The 24,527-nt window shown below is 26.5% G+C and overlaps 2 protein-coding genes across 8 annotated transcripts in view; one reads left to right on the top strand and one right to left on the bottom strand.

The window, feature by feature from the left end:
- The window catches only part of LOC142328080 (homologous-pairing protein 2 homolog), a 106,710-nt gene extending 84,603 nt beyond the window's left edge, over positions 1-22,107 (top strand). For all 3 annotated transcript variants that reach the window (XM_075371576.1, XM_075371583.1, XM_075371566.1), the window contains exons 2-3: positions 18,883-19,125; positions 21,643-22,107. In XM_075371576.1, the coding sequence (XP_075227691.1) occupies positions 18,886-19,125; positions 21,643-22,017 (615 nt within the window). In that variant the 5' untranslated portion in view covers positions 18,883-18,885 and the 3' untranslated portion in view covers positions 22,018-22,107. The remainder of the gene's footprint in view (positions 1-18,882; positions 19,126-21,642) is intronic.
- The window catches only part of sona (sol narae metalloprotease), a 337,919-nt gene that overhangs the window by 37,758 nt on the left and 275,634 nt on the right, over positions 1-24,527 (bottom strand). For 4 of the 5 annotated variants that reach the window (XM_075371531.1, XM_075371525.1, XM_075371554.1 and 1 more), the window contains exons 9-11: positions 22,992-23,121; positions 18,373-18,515; positions 3,649-3,704 (exon numbers count right to left, since the gene is read on the bottom strand). In XM_075371531.1, coding sequence (XP_075227646.1) covers positions 3,649-3,704; positions 18,373-18,515; positions 22,992-23,121 — 329 coding nt within the window. Of the gene's footprint in view, positions 1-3,648; positions 3,705-14,065; positions 14,119-18,372; positions 18,516-22,991; positions 23,122-24,527 lie in introns of all 5 variants that reach the window. The other variant, XM_075371546.1, reaches the window with a different exon arrangement.

Here is a 24,527-nt window from a genome sequence, read left to right as displayed (position 1 = left end):
AAAGTAAAACTTAGATTTTTATTGGACATTATTTAATAATAAATCTTAATTCATATACAAAACCTAATTTAAAAAAAAAAATTTTTTTGGATATCAGTTTTTAATAAAATTAAAAACTAAAAATTGCTTATAAAGTAACAGTAGTCATTAGTCAAGACTTTTACTATTTATATTTCAATATGTAACACCATATTATTTTAGTTGCCATTAGATGTACACCTGAAATGAAATGCATCTTAAATTTCTTTAAAAGAAGTGTTAATGCTTCGCATAGATGAAATTTCCTGTGGAAATTTGGCATCATTAATTTTCTTAGAGAACATCTTAATTCTACAACAAAAATAAAACTATAAAGTTAGTTTATTTCAAAACCATACCCAGCCATGACAATAACTGCCCATAAATAATTGTAAATTCAAATTCAACCAAGTGTGACGTTTGGCTGGCCATGCTTGTCAGTGTCTGTAGATGTTTGCATTGTCATAAGCCACTTTCTTCCAGCTTTATTAAAAATAATCTTGTTTGAAAGAGGACAAATGATTAGGCAAATTATTCATGGATAATGTCAGTTGATATTAAGATAAAGCTATACAAGTAGTTGAATATGATAGCATAAAGCTGGATGCTGACTATTATTGAAATAATTATTTACTGTGTATACTGCTGATTTTGATCATCTATTCTTCAAGTGATGATTTTCAAACAAGTCATGGCTACATTTATTAATGTAAATAATTATATAGATATTGATTTTTGGAGTTTAAATCTTTTAGTATTCCCATTTTAAACATGACTTAAATCTTAACTAGAATTTATAACATTTATGTAAAACACTGAAAAGTAGTTCAGCACTAGTTAATACATTGATTTATTTTAATTAATAAGAGTTAATATCTTATATCCATTCATACATGTTGTGGGATGACACTGACAACTATTCTGAAATTATTTCAATTTTGTAAACTTTTTGATTACTTGTCTTTATTAAGTATATATATATATATATATATATATATTTTTTCCACCTTTATTATTGTTTGCATTACATCAAACGCTAATTTAAAAAGACCATTAATCAAAGTTAAATACAATATAGTTACTGACCTTTTATGATATTCCATTATTGATTAATTTTCCCCAAACAATTGTTAGCACTGTTTAACAATATTCATGCATTAGTAAAAGCAATTAATTTAAATTGACCATCATAAATAACATAAAAAGAACAATCATGGCAATAATTTTAGTCAAATCTATATCACCATTTATTTTGCCCTACATCTTGTTTGTTGTATCTTCATGCAAAATTTTTATTAAAACTAATTTGTATTATATAACATGCATTTATTTTTATAACATGCATTGACCATTTTTAGTTAGTTATCAATAAAATTATTTACTTTAAATATTACAATTTCTGTACAATATTATTTCCATTTATTAAAATATGTTACATGATACAGATTTAAATAATGCTTATTCTGAAATTTTAATTCATTTTATGAATAAAAATAAAATATATTATTGTAAAAGAGAAAAATGTTAAAAAAAGGAATAGATAATTGAAAGTTATAAATACATCCTTGTAAGCTCATTTTAAAAATGTTTTTTTTTATTAAATTTTATATTTAATTAGACGTATGGTACATAAAAATTTGATAACCTTAACTTCTTTATAGTGCAGTTTTGTTTTATTTTTTTCAAATCACTAACCTCATCGAATTATACTTAAGAAAGTTAGCAATGTCAAACACTACATTTATGTAGAAAATTAGAAAGCTTGGATGTATTAAAGAGATGTTATATTAAGTGTAAAGTGAAGTAGATATGTATTGTTCTTTATCCCATATTAAAAGATAGTATTTAATTTAGTTTTTAAACTTTATTTATAAAAAATAAATAAGGAAATATATTTTCATTGTTACAATATAAAATTAAAGTGAACAAGAGAAATAGCATTAATCGCTTTATTTCCAGTCAGTAAAATAATGTCTTATTATGGAGCCACTAAATGATTTAGGAGGTAAGACAGTAAACTGCACTGATCACCCTCTTCCCACCCAACCCCTTTGTTTATCATTGTTCTGCTATTCCCCATTAGGCTTCATGAGAAATGAATTGGCTACCTCACTGTCTCCAATTGTGAAACTGGGGAGACTGTATGTAGTTGCTTCCTTAATGTTGCCTGGTAGGATGATGAATTTACCTGTAGTCAGGATTATTGCTAATAAATTGGATGTTTCCTGTTTAAGTACTGATTAGATTAAGAAGTTAACTAATCTAATTTCTATCCAAGTATAAATAGAAAATATTGAATTCATTATATTCAATGTTCTAATTAAAATTTATTTACTTCTCATAGCAGTTTTTTTATATAAAAAAGTTAATTTTCCTTTGTTCCTTTTTTTAAAAGAATTTTAAACTTGATTTCAAATCTATTTGCTTATTTATTTGTTATACCTTTTTTATTATATCAGTTTACATATTTAATTGTAAAGAAGTCAGAGAAAGAGTAAAGGTCAGAGAATAATTCAGGATTAAAAAATTGAATGTTTAGGAAAGAAAGTCAGAAAGATAGTTTAAGCATGATTGTTTTTGTATTTTTAATGACCAGAAAAAGTAATAGTGTCAAGAAAAAATTACCATACCTTTCAGTGCTGAAACTGAAAAAAAAGTAGTATTTTTATATAATGTCTGAAAAAATGAATTATAACAGATGATATGATGCGATACATAAAATATTGTTTCATTACTTATTTTATAGAGAAACAAAATAGTCCAGTTATATTATATGTCTGTTTACAGGAGTATTTCATTAATGGTTTCATTTTAAAACTAATATCTATGGCAATTTTGGTATATTAATCAACTCTTCATGTCATTTTACAAATGCCAATGTCTGTAAGGTATATCTGTGAAATAACACAAAACTTTTACTAATGCTATGGTCAGTCATGTTATCATGTTAGAGAAAATTATGTAGTAAATTTTTACTTGTAAAAAATAATTAACTAATCGTAAAGATTAATTTATTGTCATTGTTAATTCAATTTTTTCTATTTTGTTTTAAATGTGATTACTTGTAATTGTTTATTTTAATTAACTAACCTCTATTGTTGAGTTTTTTATTACAATTCTGTTAGGAAATTATTTTCCAAATTTCAATGACTGCTTCCTAAAGTGTTACAGTCGAACTGATTGATATACCTTATTTACATTAACTATAAATAATAATTTGTTACATCAAAATACGTCTGATACGTCAAAAACTGGTGCATACATAGTTTTGCATACTATGGTATGTGTAAAGTATCAATTATCTATTTGTGAGTCATGTGTAAGATTGGGTATATATTCATGTGTATAAAACTTGTGTTTTAGAAATATGTATATTTAAAAAATGTTTTCTTTTGGTCAGTAATTATGCTGTGTGTTTTTTTTTATTAATATGTAATTGTCATTGTTTTTATTAATACGTCATGTAGTAGTAATTCCTATGAAAAATATGATTCAGGACAGTATTTCAAAGAAGAAGATTGACAAAACTTGAAAATAAAAGCAATGAAGTTCAGTACAAGTGGTTTCTAGGTGAAATATAGTGACATTGGTGCTTTAGTGCTTTGTGTCATTGTTACAATTTTGTCATACCTGCAGTGCCTCTGTTGCAAGCTTCATTCGGGTATTGTCTTCTGCACATATCTAATCTGTAAACATTTAACATCTCTATTGAAATACTCTTATTTTAATAAGCCCAATATTTTATTTTAGTAAACGCAGATTTTTGTAGATAAACTTTTGTGTAGTTATTGCGATGAAAAGATTTCTGTTGATCAGCTGAAAATATTCCTGAAAATTTTCTAATAAAGCGTGTTTGAATTTTAGTAATACATGTGTGAAATCTAATATAGCATACTGCAGATGTTTCAATTATTTTTGCCTAAAAATACTTTAAACTGTGGAATTTTATTGGTATGACATATTTAACTCCACCAAAGCAATGAGATTTCTGTATGACACGTTCAGTCAACCTCATTAGTGATTTTTTAATAAAAATGCCATTAAAGTTAATTAATTATTTCTCCGGAGTAACTACAAGCAACATCATCAATTTAATTTTCGCTGATTTATCCTAAAAATTTCAAAACATCTGAAATTTTATTTTAATATATGATGAAGACATTTACAGTACAATAAAAAAAATCACATGAACTTAGCTACTTAGTTGTTAAACAATATGCCATTTATAAAAATAATAAAGTAGAGGGCATTTTATCCTGGTTTTTAATTTGGAAACATGGTTTTAATGCAATATAAAAATTATGTTGAGATTTTTCTCTTGTTCATTATGTGTGTAAAAATCAGAATGATACAAAATTACCCTATTACATATTTATTTATTTATGTAGCACCTGCTTAAAAATAAAAAAAATTGAGTTAAAATTAACTTTTTATTTATCATAATTTTTTTAACTATTTTGAGTGCAAATAATGTACATTGGTTCTTTTAAATACATAGAAGTCTGGATGATGTTTTATGATTTGTATGTGTTCAATATGGAGATTATCTCTAAAAACTTGAAAACTTTCTTTTAAAATCCTTTTTAAAATTGAATATGTCATATCATGAATTATGCTAATATTAATTATTTATGAACCTAGGTTAAAAAAAGAAGTTATTTAAAAGTGTTTTAAATTATTTATTATATTGTTTTCTTATTTTATTTTGCTCTTGTGAACTGGGCACCACTTCATCAAAGAACAATGTTCAGTATGTATACCTAAATACGTTAATTTCTTAACATTTAAAATATGTTTTGATAGAGCAGAGAGATTGTAATTACTTTTCTCAGTCATTTACTCTCTTTACGCTTGTAGAATAAAATTTTACTTAAAAAAATATAAAAAAGTATATTTAACAATGTTTAATTAAGCAATATTCACAACTAAAGTACTTACAACAAAAAAAAAATGACAGTGAAAGGGTTTAACTAAATGATTTTTGTACAGTAATTTTGCTGAACAAACTTTTGGACTGGTGTGTATTAATTGTTATCCGGTTGATATAGTACATTACTAAGGGAGAAGGTAGCCATTTATCTTTAACTGCTGGCTTAATATGTTAATGCTGCCGGCCTTTAATAAGAGATGGAGGTAGCCAGCCTCCAGGTTGATAACTTATGTTATATTCATGCTGGTAAATAAAATATTTGTATCTCAGCCAGAAAAATTTGTTAGCCAAATTACAACATACAAATACATTAGCATACAAACTACAGTTTTTTTATTAACTATGAGAATGCTTTTTTATTGTTTATTTACACAGCACTGTTTGTAAGAAAAATCTTGTTATAGAATTGAGATTCCTTATTAACCTAACCTAGCATCATTGTTATTTGTTTACTATTACTTTCACTCTTCATTGTTTTCTACAGTCGGAAACAGAAAATCTGTTACACATATCCAGATACGAATGTAACAAATATTCATTGTTTGGTTTTAGAAATTCAGCTAATCATATAAAAATATAACTTAATTTCTAATCAGTAAAGAAATTAATCATAATTTCATACACAGGAAGTAAACCTTATACAATAGTATTTATATACAAACTTTTCTTATAATTGAGTAGGAATTTGAATATTTTAACATTTTTTCATAACTTATAGTTTCTCTAATTGTAAGGGAAGGGACCTCAATAATTTATTATTCTGAATTTATCTATAATTTAATTATTTATGTGCTAATGAAAAAAAAAAAAAAAAATACAATATAGTTTTGTAATTGCACTGTTATTACTATGCATCAAATATAAATAAACAGGTACTAAATAAGAATTAGCATTTCAGTCATGTGTAATTTATCACTTTGTAAGGATCAGATAAAATTGCAGGATCTTCCTTTTTTTGAGTACTAAAATAGATTGAATTAAGTGATTTGAACTATAATTATAATAAAGTGCTATTGCTTTGATTTTTCTAGTTTTTTGTACTGTAAATTAAATCAACCTATCTAAATTTTAAAAATGTTTGTTTTGAACTTAAATTTAACATTTTTAGAGTTGAAAGTAGATTTTATTTGATTTACAGACTAGGAAACCAAATTTATTAAAACATTCCTAGGTATAAAAACACTTTAAACCTGCTTTTCTAAAGCAATTTTTTTTTAGAATTTCAAGCGGTTTTCAATCTCCTTCTTGGAAAAACTATTCACATTTTTTCTCTAACATTATAATTTTTTTTTTTTTTAATTTAAAGGATAGAAATTAAACTGGATAAAATTTTTAAACATATGTAAATAGTAACATTTTTTTGGAATTTCTAAAAGAGGGTGTCGCCTAGTGATACGGTTTGTAATTTCATCAATGGAATTAATTTTAGCAACATATTTTTTGACATAAGAATTAAAGCAAATTTGAAACCTTCATGCCAAATAAGAATAGAAAATTCCTTCCCTCCATGATTATGGATGAGAACCTAAAGAGTTTAATTTATTGTAGTTTATTGTAATTTATTGTAGTTATACCCATTATAGTTGTAAATTATTGCTATTGCTCTAATTTGTTTTTAAGATTCATGAAAATTTCAGTTTTTTTTTTTCTATAATTCATCAGAAAATAATCTGATGCATAACATACTAAGATTCTATGTTGGTTTCACTAAAAAAAAAAACAACAAATTATAAGGAGCAAACATTCATTAGAAATTCCCTATTTGATATTGATAATGAATAAATACAATCTGATAAATTGAATATAAACTGAAATTTTTCATGGCTAAATAAGTTACCTTGTTGTTTTAATGGAATAAACTGGGGTACAGATTTTGAAGATAAACTATGTACATGTAAGGTCAGTTAAACAGTCAGTAACATCTAAGGAAAAAATACTGTACACAGGAAATAAATATTACTTATTAAAATGTCATGTTTGGTTGCTATTATTTTACATGGTATTACATGCACTTTCTACTCTTTATCATTTGATTCTTGTATGCACTATTTTTAAAGTATTAACTTTCTAATTGATTGAGTGCAGTTGGTAATGTATACACTTTACATACGTATATCGTAACTTAAATATGCGAGTTAAAAATATGTATGAAATTGATAGAGGTGTGTTAGTGTGAAACTTCATATCAGTAGATTTCTTTCAGGTTAGAAATACGTTGACATTTCTTTGTGTATATCTGAGAAATTTATATTAACTTTATTAAATAATATATCAGATACTAATGCAAAATTTAAACCGATACAATTTATGATAAAATGATGTTAAATGTTTTAATACTGATTTTTAGAACAAATAAACAGAAAAATATGAAGACTCAGTTCAGATATTGGTAGGGTTGACTTTATCATCATTGATCAGCTGATAAACTGTTGTCAAAATACATTTATATATATACCGGGTGATCATTTCAAAAAGTTACCACATTTATTATTCAACAGCTATCAGTCCCACTGTATTTTTGTTTGCAGGCATGTATACCATTCTCGAATGAAACCTTTTTAAAATTATTTTCAAAGGGGTGGAACCCACACACTCCGCTACACCTACCCCGACTCAAAAATCTTAAATGGCAGTGGTAACATTTAATTGCATTAACAACTCGAAAAAATAATTAATTGGTGAAAATAAAATTAAAATCTGCCCGCCCCTTTGCTTGGTAAGTTCAAAAAACCATTTGGGATAGTACTTTTTTAAATTTTAGTCCAACAAAAATAATTATAAAATTACGTGACATTACTTTTTAATCCATTTTAAATAATCATAATTTGTAGATTAAAACAAAAAAAAAATTATTTTTTAAATTACCAACATAAAATTTCTACCTTAAATATTTTCAAAGGTTGAAAAACTTTTTTTTTTTAATGAGACGATGTAGCTTGTGACACCTCATTGGAAGGTCCTTTGAGTGACAAGTAATTTGGTGCAAACAAAATAAAAAGGTTCACCGGTATTGAAGTTACGATTAAATATGTGGTTTTTTAGGTTATGTTGGGATACAGAGTTACTGACCCAAAACATTAGGTTTGAAATCTTACGTTCTTGTTAAAAATATGGTTTTTAAGGTTTCTCGAGCATTGAAAAAACGTGCCAGTAAACACAGCATTAAAACATCAGTTAAACGTACGAAAAATCAATAATGAGCTTGTCCAAGTCGAATCGGCACAGATCTGCTGAACAGTATATCTTGATGCCTAACGGGCAAGGGTTTGTAATACTACTCGATTAAAGACAATATGTATAAGGTACGACTATCGTTCCAATCGTTCAACAAATTCACGTCTTATATTTTTAGTTACTTATTCAATCATGAGTTTATATATTATTAAATTAATAATTTATTCTTTATTAGATTCTGAAATAGATAAGTTATGCAATATTACGCAGACTAATCGACTGTTACTGATTACTGTTTAGCCCTAAATGTATTTATTTATCGTTTTATAATTGTATAAAATATTCAAGCGAAATACGCATAAGATTAATGTCTACTGTTTATACTACGCTCTTCGCCCTTTATTCTGGGGTGGCGAACAACCGTCGTCAGCCTAGACTATGAGTCGCGTAAGAAAAATTTCTTTATTCGGGTTTGTGTAAATAATAACCGAACGATGTGTCATTCTAAACGGATTACTGGTGAAATAGCTTCGGGAAAAAATGCAATCCTCCTCGCAAAGGAATGGGGTGCTCAAGTTTGCACCCCACTCTAGGCCATCACGCGTATGAAAAATTGGCAAAAACATCAAATTTTTATTTGAAGCTACACCATCAAAGCTTGTTGTCAAATCCATTCTGAGATACCGTCCTAAAATTATTTTTTTACTTTTATTGCATTTAATTTAAGAGTGGTGTTTTAAAACAATTTTTACATATTTTTTTATTTTATACTTTTTAGTCTTCATAAATTTATATTTTATAACTGCGCTAGCGCACAGGTTGAGCGTATTTAGCAAAAGACTGGATCGGTACGTTTTACGGTGGGTGAGTGAAATCAAAACAGGACTAAACTATTTAATTTCCAAGTAACCAAGAGTGCAATGCATTAAACAGTTAGCGCTCGACCTGCTGATACATACGCCGTTTGAATCGTGAAAATCGGACAAGCGGTTGCCAAGATATTACGGTGGCATCCCATCGTACCCCCTCACCAATTTCCGAACGGCGTTCCGGGGGCACTTGAAAATATAATCATCGGACGGTTATCACTGGAAGCGGATGAAGTGTCGTGAGGGGGTCGAAAAAATTTTTCAAAGCGCTAGGACCGACCGTTTTCGAGATATTTTCGATTTTCGTCTGAAAATTCGGATCCGGTTAAAAAGTACTAAATTTTCCCAAATCTTCGGTCGCTACTGTACAGAATTTATAGTAGCAACTTTTTACCCTAATATATATCTCGCTTAAAATTTCTTTCACTAAGAAAATATGCACGTAAACGAGGTTGCATAAATTCAAGGGAAATTTTTAACGCTTAACAAATTAGGGGCATCTTAGCGACTTGAAAATGTTGCTAAAATGTGTTGCCATCAGGAGCAAACCTGTATGCAAAATTTCAGAGCGAATGGATAACCGGAAGTACTTCAAAATTCGACTGAAAGTTCCGTACCATGAATCTCATATACGTAGTCCAAGAGCGAGTTAATATGAGTGGTAAAAATAAGTAAGCTAAATATTTGTATATTGTGTTACTCTGTTATGAATTTATTTATTTTTTTATAAAAATATATGGCAAAAAACACTTTAAAAACCTGATGTGGACAAGACATGACTTCCTTGTACGCCTAATAAATTACATATACACATTTTTTTTAGAATGAGAAGTACATAACATTTTATTTCATTAATAACTTTTGATATTTATTTTTTTGATAATTTATTTTTTATTGTTATTGTTGAATTATTTTTATTGTATTTTTTTTTACAGTCGGTGGTTAATACTTATTAATAAATCAATATATTTAAGTTAGAAAAAAAGGAGATGAAGTCCGATTCGATGTGCCTTCCTCTTAAAAGATCCAAATATTTTTTTAATTAAAATTTCATTTGGCTATAACTCTGGAACCAATGAAAATAAATACCGTTTATGATATACCTTTGAAAAGCTCTCGATGAGGACTTATTACTGCAGTTAAGAAAAAGTCCAAAATCAAAATTATTTTGGATTTTGGGCTTTTTTACACACTTTTGGTTCAGTCGATTGCAATCAAAAGGGAAGGTGATCTAGATGTTACAATAGTCCTAAATTCAAAATTTCATCATCTTACGGCTAATCGCTTTTGAGTAGAAAAGCATACGTACGAACAGACGTCACGCCGAAACTGGTCAAAATGGATATTTCCGTTGAAATCTGAAAACCGACGTTTTTTGCGATCACATTACTTTCTTTAGTTAAAAAGGAAGTAAAAATTTATGATGTGAATTTGTTTATTGATTGGAATAAACATTGGTATAAGAAATACTAAAATAAAAATTTATATCGTAAATTAGTATAAAAAAATGAGTTAAATTAAAAAATTATTATAAGATAAAAAAATTATACCGTAAACTTTATTATACCGTATGTATACTGTCTTCGACGAGTAGCATATTATAGCCTCGCGCTAGCTAGGCAACCATCGTCTAAATTAGATCTGTGCCAATTCGGCTTGGACAAACTACATACTTCTTTGTTGGGAACATGTTGAAAAATTGATTACCTTGTTATAACAGGTTATAATTTTAGTTTCTAAGGTAAAGATCTTTCTAAGGTAAGATCTTAGTTTCTAAGGTAAATTTTTGCAAATTGTTTTCTTTCATAATGTATGCAATTTGTGGCAAAAAGGTACTTATTTCATCATGTTATGTTTAAATTGTTGTGTTCTCTAGTTAAAATTGGCATTGGTTTGTGTTATTTTTCTACCATTTGGCTTTTCATTTTTTGTCTTTAGTAAATTTGTCTCGCTAAATTGACTTACAATCTGGAAGAAAGGACTGAACTAATTTTTACATACGGAGAACAAAATAAATGTTCTACAAAAACTGTCCAAGCTTTTAATGAAAGCATCCAAATAAAAATGTTTCACACTCTTACATTGCAAAAGATGTAAAAAATTCCAAGAATCAGGATCTGTAATGAATAAGAAACGTGCTGCGCAAAAGGTTTTAGACGAATTAAGGTTGAAATCATTGTGTACAAGAAAATGGGAACCATTCTGAACAATATAGATTTGTACGAAGAAAGGAGTAGTCTGTTCATAATGTCAAACTTTGAATTATGGTATAAATCTGTAGTGAGATCATTTTATCATGCACATCATGATACTATATATTATAATTTCATTATGGATTATAATATAGAGACACTCACATTTGATTTGATTCATGGAATGTAGTTATGTGTAACTGTTATTGTCTTATAGCAAGTGTTGGAAATGTGCGCCATTTTCCTGAAGGCAGGTCTGAATCCTTTGCACCATATTTTTGACACCCTCCGTAGGACATCAGGGCTTAACGAAATTCATCTCAAAAAATATTGGTTCAGACCTGCCTTCAGGAAAATAATGGACATTTCCAACACTTACTGTAAGACATTACCAGTTGTGCATAACTACATTCCATGAATCAAATCAAATGTGAGTATCTCTGTATTATAGTCCATAGTTAAATTACAGTGGGTAGTAACATGATGTGCATGATGAAATGATCTCACTCTGTTTCTAATGAATAGTAAAGTATAGAAAAATTTAAAAGTAGTGTTAACTGTATATAAAAGATTATTTTAATGGTGTAAAAAATATATTTTGGGAATTTATTTCTAAATATTATGATTTATTTTTTTTTTTAGTTGTCACAACCAGCCTACTTTGGTACAAATTCAATTCAGCATATACTTTTTTTACAACATAACAATTCTGAACTGAAAATGACATTAAAACTAGCAACAAATAATTCTTGTTAATTTTTTTAAATTTATATTTTAAGTGAGTACTAATAGGTTAATGTTATCTCACTAAAATGTTACGTTAGAGTAACAATTGTTAATCCTACTACTGCATACCTTGATTTTAGCCCCATTAACCAGAACACCTGAAAAGACAGTTAAGCATTCTCTACATCACTTACTTATTTGGCATGTGTGATATTATATTTGCAATGTTTTACTTTACTTAGGGGCAGCTATTACTTGATGTTTAATTAATTTTTTTTTTTAGTATTTGAGGATTGATTTCTGTTCTTAGTATTAAAAATCTGGTAGCTTAATCATCTGGTTACATCACTGGGCAATGTTCAGCTCATAGCAGGACTTGAAGTTAATTTAATCCTTTAGCTTATTAACTGCTTTTAATTTCAATACAAAGTGTGCCATAATTCATATTAATTGTTTAGTAGAGAATACCAACCTGTCTCTTCTACTCATAAAAAATTATACAAATATTTATACTGTACCATTTAGTATTGCGTATGGTTTTTTCTTTTTTTTTTAATTTGATACCTTTGATTCTTATAGCTTTTGAATCTGTTAAGCTGTGTATTAGTGTTTTATTGTAATGTTACTATATCAGTCTAAATTCTGATGTTTATCATCTGTTAATAGTGAAGTCAAATAAAATGTTTATTTTCATTGTGTAATTTTATTTTAAACTTTAATTTCTTGCAAGTATTTAAGTTAATATGTTAAATATCAAATGTAAAATCACTAAATGGTATAGTATGAACCTTTTCTAATTTACATATGTATATAATTCATGGTTTATTCACAAGCCTATTTACAAACGCACATTTAATTCACTCCTACCTCATTTAAAATTCTTAATTTTTACATCAACACTAATTAATATCAGTGTATAATATAAAATTAAATGTTTTCTGAGTAACTGATGTTTCCTGTATTTTAAAGTATACTTTACTATAAATTAGATTGTTGGAAAAAGAGTTATTCATGAATATAAGATTAGGACAGTTTAGTGTGTTGAGAACTGTCAGACTTTATGTATGTATAAATTGTTGAAATCTACTCACCCTGACATACTGCAGCTTATTTTATGGATAATATCCCTGTTATTGACAGTAGTAAACTTTCTGTTGTCTAGTATGAAATTTTTGGGTATATTGTATTATTGTTGTTAGATGATAGATTTTCATGTATGATCAAATTTATTTTTGCAACAGAATTATATAACATCATTTCTTTCTGGAGTATCTTCATTAAAAACTGCGCTTTTTGCCACTAATAAATACTCGCATATCTTACAGCTTCTTCAAAAGGTCAGTGCAAGTTAGTATGATAAAATGCACTATCGAAGTCTTTTGTGCAAATTTTAATAACATTTCAGTTGGTTTACACTTATAAATGCAACCTTAAAAAAATAATAATACTTGTCCTACTTAAAAATCTTTATTTTTTCTGTATTGATTTTATTCATTTATTATTTTTACACATTTTCATTACCAATATTTCAAGTAATTATTTTTTTTATGAAATAAAAATATAAAATATTCTTTCTCTTTTTTATTTATTTGTTTGTGATGCTGCTCTAATCATACACATTTTTACTTGATCTTTTGTAGAAAATCTTGTTCTGGTTCTTTTTATTCATGGACACATATATCCATTAATGATGTGATTTATTTAACATGTAGTGTTTCAGTGTGATTTTTTTATTTATAAATGCTGTATTGATGGCAAATAGCCCTTCTTTTACACAATCTTATGAAAATGAATTTGATTTTTATAACTTCCAAATCTTTAAAATCAATTTTAGTTCTTCAGTATGTGCAGGGCCTCAACCTCCTATCTTTGTCTCCATTTATTAACACAACAATAGCATTCTACCCTTATTTATATAGTAATAACATTTTGTTTAACAAAAGTAAGTAGATTGTACTTTGGAAATACAAGGAATGCCAGTTACTAAGAAAACTACTTAAAAAAATTAATTACAAAAATAACTAGAATCATTATAATTCTAGTCAGTATACTGCAGCAAAAATTAGCAAAAAAAAAATTACAGTATTATTATATTTATTTCTTTTATTTATGTACTTTTCTGTACATTAATGTACAATCATTAATGTACAACGTACCAGCTGTCCCTTTTGTGCAGCGTCCACCTTTTCTTCTTCTACACATGTCATACCTAGTAGGCATATCACAATTTATCTAAACAACATATTTATTTATTAAATGTACAAAAATACAAAACAAATATCCTTAGAGCACTATATGGATTAAAATATTAAATAGTGATTGAGTAAACCTGTGCTGTTTATTGTGTATGTACATTTGATAACTTTACTGATGTATTTAATACACAGAGATCCAAAATTGGTAAAATTCATTAAATTAAATCAGTTGATATCACATTGAATTATTAACATGTTTTAATTTTAATATGTAGTAAGTGTTTTCAATAAGATATTTATAATAATTCACATATTTGTGCTACACTGTACATTATATAGAGCATTCATGGTTGGTGGTTACTAAAATACAAATTGACAAGTTTGTAGCGTTTGCTTAGTGTGCAAACATCTAAGTAAAAAATAACAAATTCCATGGGCTAAGATTTTGTATTCTATTTAAGTAATTTAGAATATGGGTTGTTTCTCCTCAGTAAATTCCAGTACCTAGTTAAGTCATGAAGGAATTTACCGTGATTTTCAGTTAAATTCTTCAGTTTTTTGAGTGAAGTAGTAGGGAAGTATATTGGCTTCTTAGATTTATTATGAGAAGTGTATTACAGTTTGTTGGTATTGAAACAATAAGATTGTACTATGAACATTGTAAGAAGAATATTGGATTATGATGCTGTGTAGAATAAACAAACACTTCAGTGATGGGATTCCTGGATTCATTATCAAGAAGATACTGGTCACTGCTTTCTGTGTATCAATTTTTTCAATAAGCAAATAATGTTGGTTTTCTAATTTGTTCACCTAAGTTAAGAAATAAATTTATTTTACATCCTTAAAATGTTTTAAATCCTAGCAAAAGTTTGATTTACTGACATTTACTAATGTCCTTATCATCGGGTAAGTGTTTTTTCCCTATACATCAATATTGAAATTATGCTATTTTTCATCAATATAATTAAATGCTATTTTTCAGTTTTTAGAAAATGATATCCATACTTCTTTTACATTTTCAGATCCACTAATGAACATTATTATATGAATTTTTTTTCAGTAACTTCAATTTCAGTGTTCAGATTTTCTTATAAAAAATAAATTATTATTTTGAAAAACTCTCTTTAGTTTGTTTGTGTCTTTTTAAGTCTTGTATAAAATTAAAAAAAAATATATTCTAAGTAAGAAAATGATTAATATAATCTCCTATAACCAGATATTATTATGATTTTTCTTTTAATGCTTTTGGATCAATCTGTATTAAATTATTAATAAGTAATTAAAAATGTATATGTCTATGACAGTGATTCATTGTACATTGAAGAAATTTATTGTAAGTAATTTTTACTTCTATTGTAAAAATGTCTGTCTTACAAAGAAGTGTATTATAAAAATTATATCAAAATATTTTTGTAACTGATGTAAATCAAAGCAGTGCTGCAAAAGTAAATATTTTTTAATCGTAACTTTTTTCATCAAATATTGTTAATCTTATCTGTGCTAATTATATTTCTATTTATTAATTTTTTTAAATTTTAGAAAACTTCGTGTATGTTGGTTCATATTTTTGTAAAATATGTAATATGGCTAGAAGATTTTTAGATTGCATTATATAGTGTAATATCAAGTTTACTATATCAGTTACAAAATCAGTATTATTCATTACGTGAACATAATTCATCAGTTATAAAGGCATTTCTCATTCTTTAGATTATGTTGGGTCAGCTTTTTTTAAATGAAAACAATTAAATATAGATAATACACAAATAAGAAAATTATTAAAACTTAATATTGAATATGATCTATCGATAAAAAGATGCCTGCCACCTGATGAGTTCTGTTCAATACTTGGTGATTTATTTATTACTTCATAAAAATTCACTTACTGCTCTATATTAAAAATACAAATATAAATAAGCGATGGATATGATAAAACAGTAGATATAATAAACATATTTAAAGTAGTAATATATATAATAAATAATAAAAGATTAGTTATGATGAGGGTGATTATATATTTTTAAATGCTTCATTCTTAGCAACAAGAAGAAGAGGTAACTCTGTCTCTTGAATTGTCCAGAGTCTGTGCTATAAGTCAGTTTAATAGCTGAAATGCCTGTTAGGTTCATTGAACCTCCTACTTCTGAAAAAAAGTAACCTGACTATTTTAACAAGGAGATTTTTATGATATCACCAGAAGTCCCAGGAATCTGTCATTTTTATGGTGAAGAAATGTAAAAAAACCAAAACGGATTTTAATTAGTAAAGTTATGAGTAGTCATAATATGAATATATCAACTTGAATCTTTTTAATGTAGCATCAGAAAGGTCACCTGAATTTTTTTTTATAATTGTAATGTTGAAATGTTAAGTGTATCAAAATACTTGTCAGGGATTAGCAATAGTATTGCAATATTAAGAATAATAATTACTTTTAAGACCTACAACTGAGGACTGGCCTGCTGCTGTTGGTTCAGTGATGATTATTTTAATAATCATTGCTGTTATAAACAAAGTATTTTTGTACTTAAATTTAATGAAAGGATAATTTAAAAGTAAATTAAATACGCAAATGGCCTTAAAAAAGCATTATTCTGAATGTATCTTTCGGAATGGTCAGCTTATATTAGACCAACTGCTTAACTATTATTTGGCATAGAACTTGTTGTGATTCAGTAAAATATTAAATTAAAAATTATCTAATAAGGTATTGGTATAAATTTGGTTTAAATTTATTATATTTTCTTCCACAAAGATAAAGATTTTGGAATTTTCCTAATTTAATATATTTGTGGTGAAAGAATTTATAGTCTACTGATTAATTCTATAAAATCTTTTCCCTGTAATTTTATTATTAATACTAATTTCTTTTGGGTCAGTTTATTAGACCACGCTTCAGAAAAAAAGAACTGTCATTAATAAAGGCATTTTAAACAAATCCAACTGTTTATTAATATACCTATTTGTTTGGGAGAGTAAGACAAACATATTTATATTTATTTATTAGAGTTAGGTTGTTCATATAATAGGAATTTTGCACATGAATTATATTATTGACCTTTTAATCCAAATAATAGAATGACCAAAGATCAATGGAGATACCATTTATCCAATGGCACTTACATTGATAAATAATTGTAATAATTTTACCTTTATTTTAGTTTAAAAAAAATATATATAAAAGACTTTTATAATGTAAAATTGACTGAACTTTCAAGTGAAGAGGTTTTTTAGAATATGGTCTATTGAGATTTAATTTTTAATTTAAAAATGTTGAAGGGCAATTTTATCCTTCAATTTTTTCCTTCTTGTGCTGTCCATTTTTCCACATGGTTGTTTATGTGTTTTTTCCAACAACTGTGCTGTCTTAAATTTGAACATTTGTTTAATTAAAGAACTTAATGTCTGTATTATTTTTTATTGGTTATGCTTTCGTAACTAGCATTGTAATATTTTTAAAATGATACTGGTGTATTCAATAGCTCTACTGACATTTAATGATCAGCAAATTAAGTACGATGGTGCTCTATAAGATTTTAATCAAAGTAATTTTTATTCTGTATTCACAGGATCAGCTCATGTTCATGTACCATTGCACCTGTAGCAACTGATTTACTAAATTTCAATATTTACTGAAAACTGAAATCACTGTTACTTTCTGTACATTTCGTGTAAAAATTAATTGAATTGTTTAAATGATAACCTTTTTTTTTTTTTGTTATATTGTTTATAAATCAAAAATATGCTGATTATCCCAAAATTCTAAACTTGTGGTACAGTTCAAAAGTTTGTAAACAATTAGTTGACACTGTACTTATTCCATGGTGCTGTGTCACATATAAACTGAGTTTTGGATCAAATTTGGGTTGAATATATATTCATAATCTTTCATTTTTATTGTATGCAAGTTTTACAAAGCCAAAATATTTATATTTAGTTATCAGAGATTTTGGTTGTTAAAGTGGCCTCTGATTCCATAAATGTCACTCTAGTTCTCTCTACATATAGATCAACAGCATTATATAATATGTAATTGCATTATGTGTATGTTATTTTATATAAAAATAACATACGTAGAGAAGAAGCTAAGTTCATTGCTTTTTTAGTAACACTTTCCACTATTAAAATAACATAATTCGTATTTAATGTGAAAGTTATTTGAATCATCTTTATTACCTTTTTGTAGTTTTGATATCAATTAAATCAGTTTATTTGTTACCTTTTATTCTATTACAATTTTATATAAATAAGATTTTTTTACTTACTTTGTAACAGCTACTGCTATATCATATACAGGCAGTCTTCTTTCTCTAAAGAGGTATTTCCCCATATCAGTGAGTGCTGCTGCTGAATCAATTGCATCCCTCCCTACGCGATTTCTTTCTAAGTATGGAGTTGCATCACGACCCTAAGGAAAAATGATCGACTTAAGAATTTACTTATCTAAATTAATGGTTACATATGTGTGAGTATATATATATATAAAATGATACAACCTTATAAGGATTAAAATATTAAGAGTTTATTATTCATATTGTGTGTTAAAACTTATTGAAAATTAATTTTGTATTTTAATTTAGAGAAAAATACCCTAAAATAAATTTAGTATTTTAAAATATAGAATTCAATGTGAAAGAAATTATAATCATAAAATAAATATTAATATTAAGTATTTTTATTTAAAAAGATTTTTTTTAATATAATTTTTTCTGAATTACATTTATTTGTATGACTTATCATTCACTAAATTATCAGCTAATTATTTGTTTTGACAGGTGATGGCAACTGATGCAATATACAAATATCTACAGGATACCAACAGGCCTTATAGTGCCAATGACATTTTGATGAATTTACATAAGGAATATGGAAAAACAGCTGTACAAAAAGCTTTAGACCAGCTTACTGAATGTGGTAAAATCAGAGAGAAGACTTATGGCAAGCAAAAGGTTTATTCAATCGTTCAACCTGATGAAGATGATCCTCAGGAATCAGAACTGAATGAAATAGAAACAGAGGTAAATTGAAAATTAGATAATAAACTGTTGATAAAATGAGATAAAACTTTCTGTATGAATGAGATTTTAATTTTGAACAATAACAGTAATATCAGTTATTAAAATTGAATGGACAATGTTTATAGATTGTCTATAACTTTCTAAATTCAAACAGTTTACTTTCTGCCCTACAGATTCATGGTTTTATCAGCCAAACTTCTGCTGTAAATTGATTTTAAGAACTGTAATAAAAACTAATCTCACTGATTTTAATGAGTAAAATGCTTTTAATAGATTAAAATTAATTTTATTTGTTTGCTGTAGTACAGCTGATATTGATATCATTGCTTATGTTCACTGTTTTTCTGTAGTCAAGCTGTCCCTTATCCTTAAAAACATATGTGTTTATAGTTCTTGAATGATAAACAATTAAAATTTCCTATAACATGTAGTTTGAGATCAGTTGTATTAATAATACAACTATAATTATATTATTAGTAATTTTCAATTCTTTTTTGAAAATTATGCTCCATTTGAAATATTTTGTTCAGTTTTTCTATTCTTTTTTTGACATTGTTTCAATAAATTGCAAGTATTATTATAATATACCATATTATGAAAAAATAGATCTTATAGTTTTAAGCTACAGTTACTTAATTTCATGTTTTCTATTGTTACATTTTTTCATTATATACAATTAAATAATATTACTGCAGTTAACACAAATAGAAATAGGATAAATTATTTATTTTTGAATTTTGACTGTTTGGCTAAATTAGTAAACAAATTAGATTTCTTGTTAATAATTAGTAAATAGTCTACATGTTAATAATTAGTAAATGTTGTTTTACATGTCTAACATATAAAATAACATTTATATGTAGTTTTAATTTTAATTATATGAGTAAACCTTTTTATAAAAAAAAAACCTTTAAAATTATTCAAATTTAGATTTGTATACTCTTTTTTCATAGCATCAGTGTATTGTATTACTGAATCATATTAATGAAAGTGCATTTTTTAGTAATTTTTTAAAATTAATTCCCAGTTATTGAAGTAAGGTAAATGTAGTGTTAATCACTACTTGTGATAGGATGAAGTGACAAAATCATGCCAAGTAGATAGATACGTGGAATAAGATGTTTTATCTAATAAGGGATTGAAGTGAAAGAAGATGAAAGAATAAATTATTGGTTTTATCCTGGCAGTGAGGTACTCTTACTGTTATGATGTCCCAAAAAAAGAGGTATAATACGTATGATATACCTATGTAAGATATACTCATGCAGTAATTTTGATTAACTGCTGATTTATGGTGCAAGCAATTTTGAAACAAAAAATAATGATGAGGGAAGAGTCTAGAATTTGAAACTTAAATTTTTAAAAGATATACGAAGATGGATGAGAATTATAATAGTTAAGAAATGCTGCTGGAATAAGTATTCTGAATGAAACTATATAAAGTAGGTTGAAACAGAAGAATTTTGGTTTGACTATATCACGAGAATGGAGAATGGAAGATTAGCTAAGAAAGAGTGCACGGGAAAGGTAGACAGAAGATGCTTTTGGGGAATATCAAGAAGAAATAAATAGACAAAATAAAAGAGAACAATAGTAAAACATACAGAGATATTCAAATATTATTATTATTATTAGAAGCGTTACGGAATATGGAAGAGTAGAAGCAAATGGAGATTTCTGAATTACTCTACTACCTTAAAGAAGATGGACAAAAGGGAGTAGAAGAAATGAAAAAGATAAAATTTTAACTTTAAAAATTCATTTTTATAACCTTTAATAAAAAGTTTGATTAACTGTTTGTCCTTCTATCTTTTCAGCTGAAATAGCTGAATCATTAAATTTAGTGATTGAAAATTTTTAATTCTAATGCAGTTATTGATAAATACTGGTAAAAATAGCAATTTCAAGTTCTTTTTGAGTTTAAAATATGCTAAAATGTAGTCTTATTTCAGCCTTTTTTTTTTAAATGTGCCTGATTTCAGTCAATTTTAGTTTTTAGGTTGCCAAACCCAAAAATGCAAGTATGTCACTTGTATTGTTTTTAACATAGTTTCCCGAAGTAAATGTTTTTTTGTTATCAAATTACCTATTTTACACTTATGAATTTGGTATGGTATTCATTCTTGTATTTGCTACATTATAAATTGGCATATTAATTTTATGCTAGTACTTAATTGACAAATTGTCATTTCACTGATTGTAATATAACTGAATGTAGTGCATATGTTGTGATTAAATTATTCATCTGTTTTGAAAATAATTATGTAGTATTTCTGGTACATAAAAAGATTAACACAACTTGTATACATATTCTAGTATATGTGATAGTGTTGTACTGCTAGAATTGGTGATTTATTTTTATTTGTCAACTTTTCTGTAAAAGTTTACTTCTAATAAAACCAAGTTAGACTAGAAGTAATGATTATTTTAGTTTGGAAAATAGATAGAAATTTTTAATTTATTGTTTTTAAAAAATATAGTTAAGAAAACTAATTTGCAACTTTTGTTTCCTGTTAGGTTCTTAATATGAGTGAAAATCTTAGAACTGCGGAACTTAATTTAAAATCATGTGAATCACAGTTACAAGAGTTATTATCTACTCCTACTACTGAAGAAGGTAAAAAGAAGGAAGAATTATTAAATGATATAGTTGAAAAGCTTCAGAATAAATTAAAAGTGTTATCTGAAAATACAATTCAGGTTTCGTCAGAAGAACGAGAAATGATAAAGAAAGAGAGAGAAAAATGTGTAAAAGAATATAGAAAGAGAAAAAGAATATGTATGGATATAATAGATGCAATTTTGGAAGGTTATCCAAAAGATAAGAAATCACTGATCAGTGAACTAGGTATCGAAACTGATGAAGATGTGAATATGATGCCTTTGGTTTAATTTTGTGATTTTTGTAATTAATGTTTATTATATTGTTTTTGTAAGTTTTGTATATAAATATATTGAGTTAAACTAGCTGTGTTTAAGATAGTACAGATTATTTCATTTTAACATGTTTAAAACGCATACTTTCATATTTTTAATTCATTTATATACATAATTATCATAAATATGTAATAAGCTTGTTATTCTTTGAACAAACACTGTATCTGATGGAGAGGTCAGATTAATTCAGATAAAGCAACCTAGTTTCTTGTCAATGATGTATAAAGGGAAAATTAACTAATATTATGTCAACCTGCGTTTAATTATCTCATCAGTGAAGATGAGGTTTCATTACAGCTGGTTTGGAATAAATAATTTCAACTGCTGATAACTATATTCAAACTCCCTGTTTCAGAAAGATGACATTGCACCCAAGTATCCCTGACTTGTCCATGATAGTAAGTAATTAGTTAATGAGTAAATATTATATTTTTACTGATTATTAAAATTATTCAATCCATAATCATAAAAGTTCCATTGTTTCATGATAAAAAGAGAAACATTAATTTGTTGCCTTACTCTCTGCCCCACTTTTCATACAGCTACATGCACTTGAAGTACAAGGCATCATTTAGAGTTTATTGAAAAAAATGTGTCCAGTATTACAGCCAATCCCAATAGTGAACAGAGGGAAGGTTTTACTTATGAGTGTCATGTGCATTTTGGTATTCTGATATGTACCAATATTCTCGGCTCAGTAATGTAGGCAGTTTGACATCAATTCACTTCTCAATTTATCATGGTATTAGATTTATTTAAGCACGGCTGAGTGCTATGGTTTTACTTTCCTATAACCATTTCACTTTTGACACGTAACAGAAAATCATATTGTAGTATTTATATTGGAATCAAGACAACCAAGAAGAAGATCTAAATGAACAGATTTCTTTAAACTGGAAAATTATATTTACAATCATTTGTGAACTTACCCTAGAAATAATTATTCCAGCTATGCTAATTCGTATCTTTGGCCCTTTTAGCAGTTTATACCGAAGATCTACTCCATTCCAGAATGATACAAAGTACCTTTTGATTTGTACATTATCACCGCCGTGCAGTCTGAAACATTATTGAATTTGCTATTAACATAAGAGGCATAAATGTATCTATAAAATTTTAGCAGTCTTCAAATTCATATCTTTAGCTTTTAGCTTATGATTTATAAGTAACTCCATTGGACTTCAAATAATAATGATTGTATTTATGATATTTATAATATTCAAAAGTATTATACTGGATATAGTATAACTTGAGTTTCGGTAGGTTGCAATATCATCAATAACCATTATAAAAAAAATTGAATTTTCTATTAAATTACAGTATGTAATATATATATACTGTATATATATATATATATATATATATATATACAGTATATATATATTACATATATATATATATATAAATGTTTTATATATATATGTATATATATATATAAAACATTTCTTTAATTTTAGCTTATTATTTATTGGTAGAGTAAGGGAAAGGGAAAATTATTATAATTAATAGTTATTATTGGATAACAAGAATAACATTAAAAAATTTCAATTTAACACAGTTGTTTATCCAAGCCTTTATGATTTCCCAATGTCAAACAAAGATTGTAAATCGATTAAATAAGTTATCAAATACTCATGACATTTATTTATAATAAACTATTCTAAGATGTGATTGGTGTATTATAAGTTTGAAATAACTGGAATCATAAAATCATGAATGGAACTGTAAAATTTTAAATAAAATTAAATTAATTGGCTTTTATTTTAATTGCATATTTTAATAATAAAAAAAAAAAAAAAAAATAGTAATTAAAGTTTTTGTAACACAAGTTAAGTTATTTAAAAATGCACAATTCTGATTTTCTTATTTTACTTGAACAGAGCATGTAAAGCAAAGGTTGTATATTTTAACAGTCTCTGTATGAGAAATAGTTTGTTTCTCTTTATAGCCTAAACAGATGAACTGATTTTCATAAAGTTGATATCAGAAATGTTGACAGTTGGATGTAAGGGTAAACAAACATACTGAATCTGAGAGTTATTGTGGCAATAGTACAGCGCATAGAATAAAAACATGCTTTACATATTATGGTTATAATCATTTAACAAAAATAAGTAATTCTATTTATATAAATGTATTATTTATGAAGGATACTGATTCTATTGTTTGTTTGTAATTTATTATATTATAATTATTTAAATTACCTAGGCAATAACATGATGACATTCACCTAGATGGCAATTACATTGTTTGTCTAGTTTTTATAAATATCTATGTTAAAATAATTCAGTGAAAGCTTTGTCAAAGTTAAAATTGCATTTAATAATGGCAATTGATAAAATTGCATCTAATAAAGAGGCAGATTGAACTGTTAATTAAAATAACCCTACTTATTTATCATAGTCTTTCTAATTTTTTAATTTTTACAAAAACAAGTATTGACAAGTATAGAAAATAAAATAGAA

Source organism: Lycorma delicatula, chromosome 1 (assembly GCF_047948215.1).
Source record: "Lycorma delicatula isolate Av1 chromosome 1, ASM4794821v1, whole genome shotgun sequence".
NCBI classification, from domain to species: Eukaryota; Metazoa; Arthropoda; class Insecta; order Hemiptera; family Fulgoridae; genus Lycorma; species Lycorma delicatula.
This window is presented reverse-complemented; position numbering and strand designations above follow the sequence as displayed.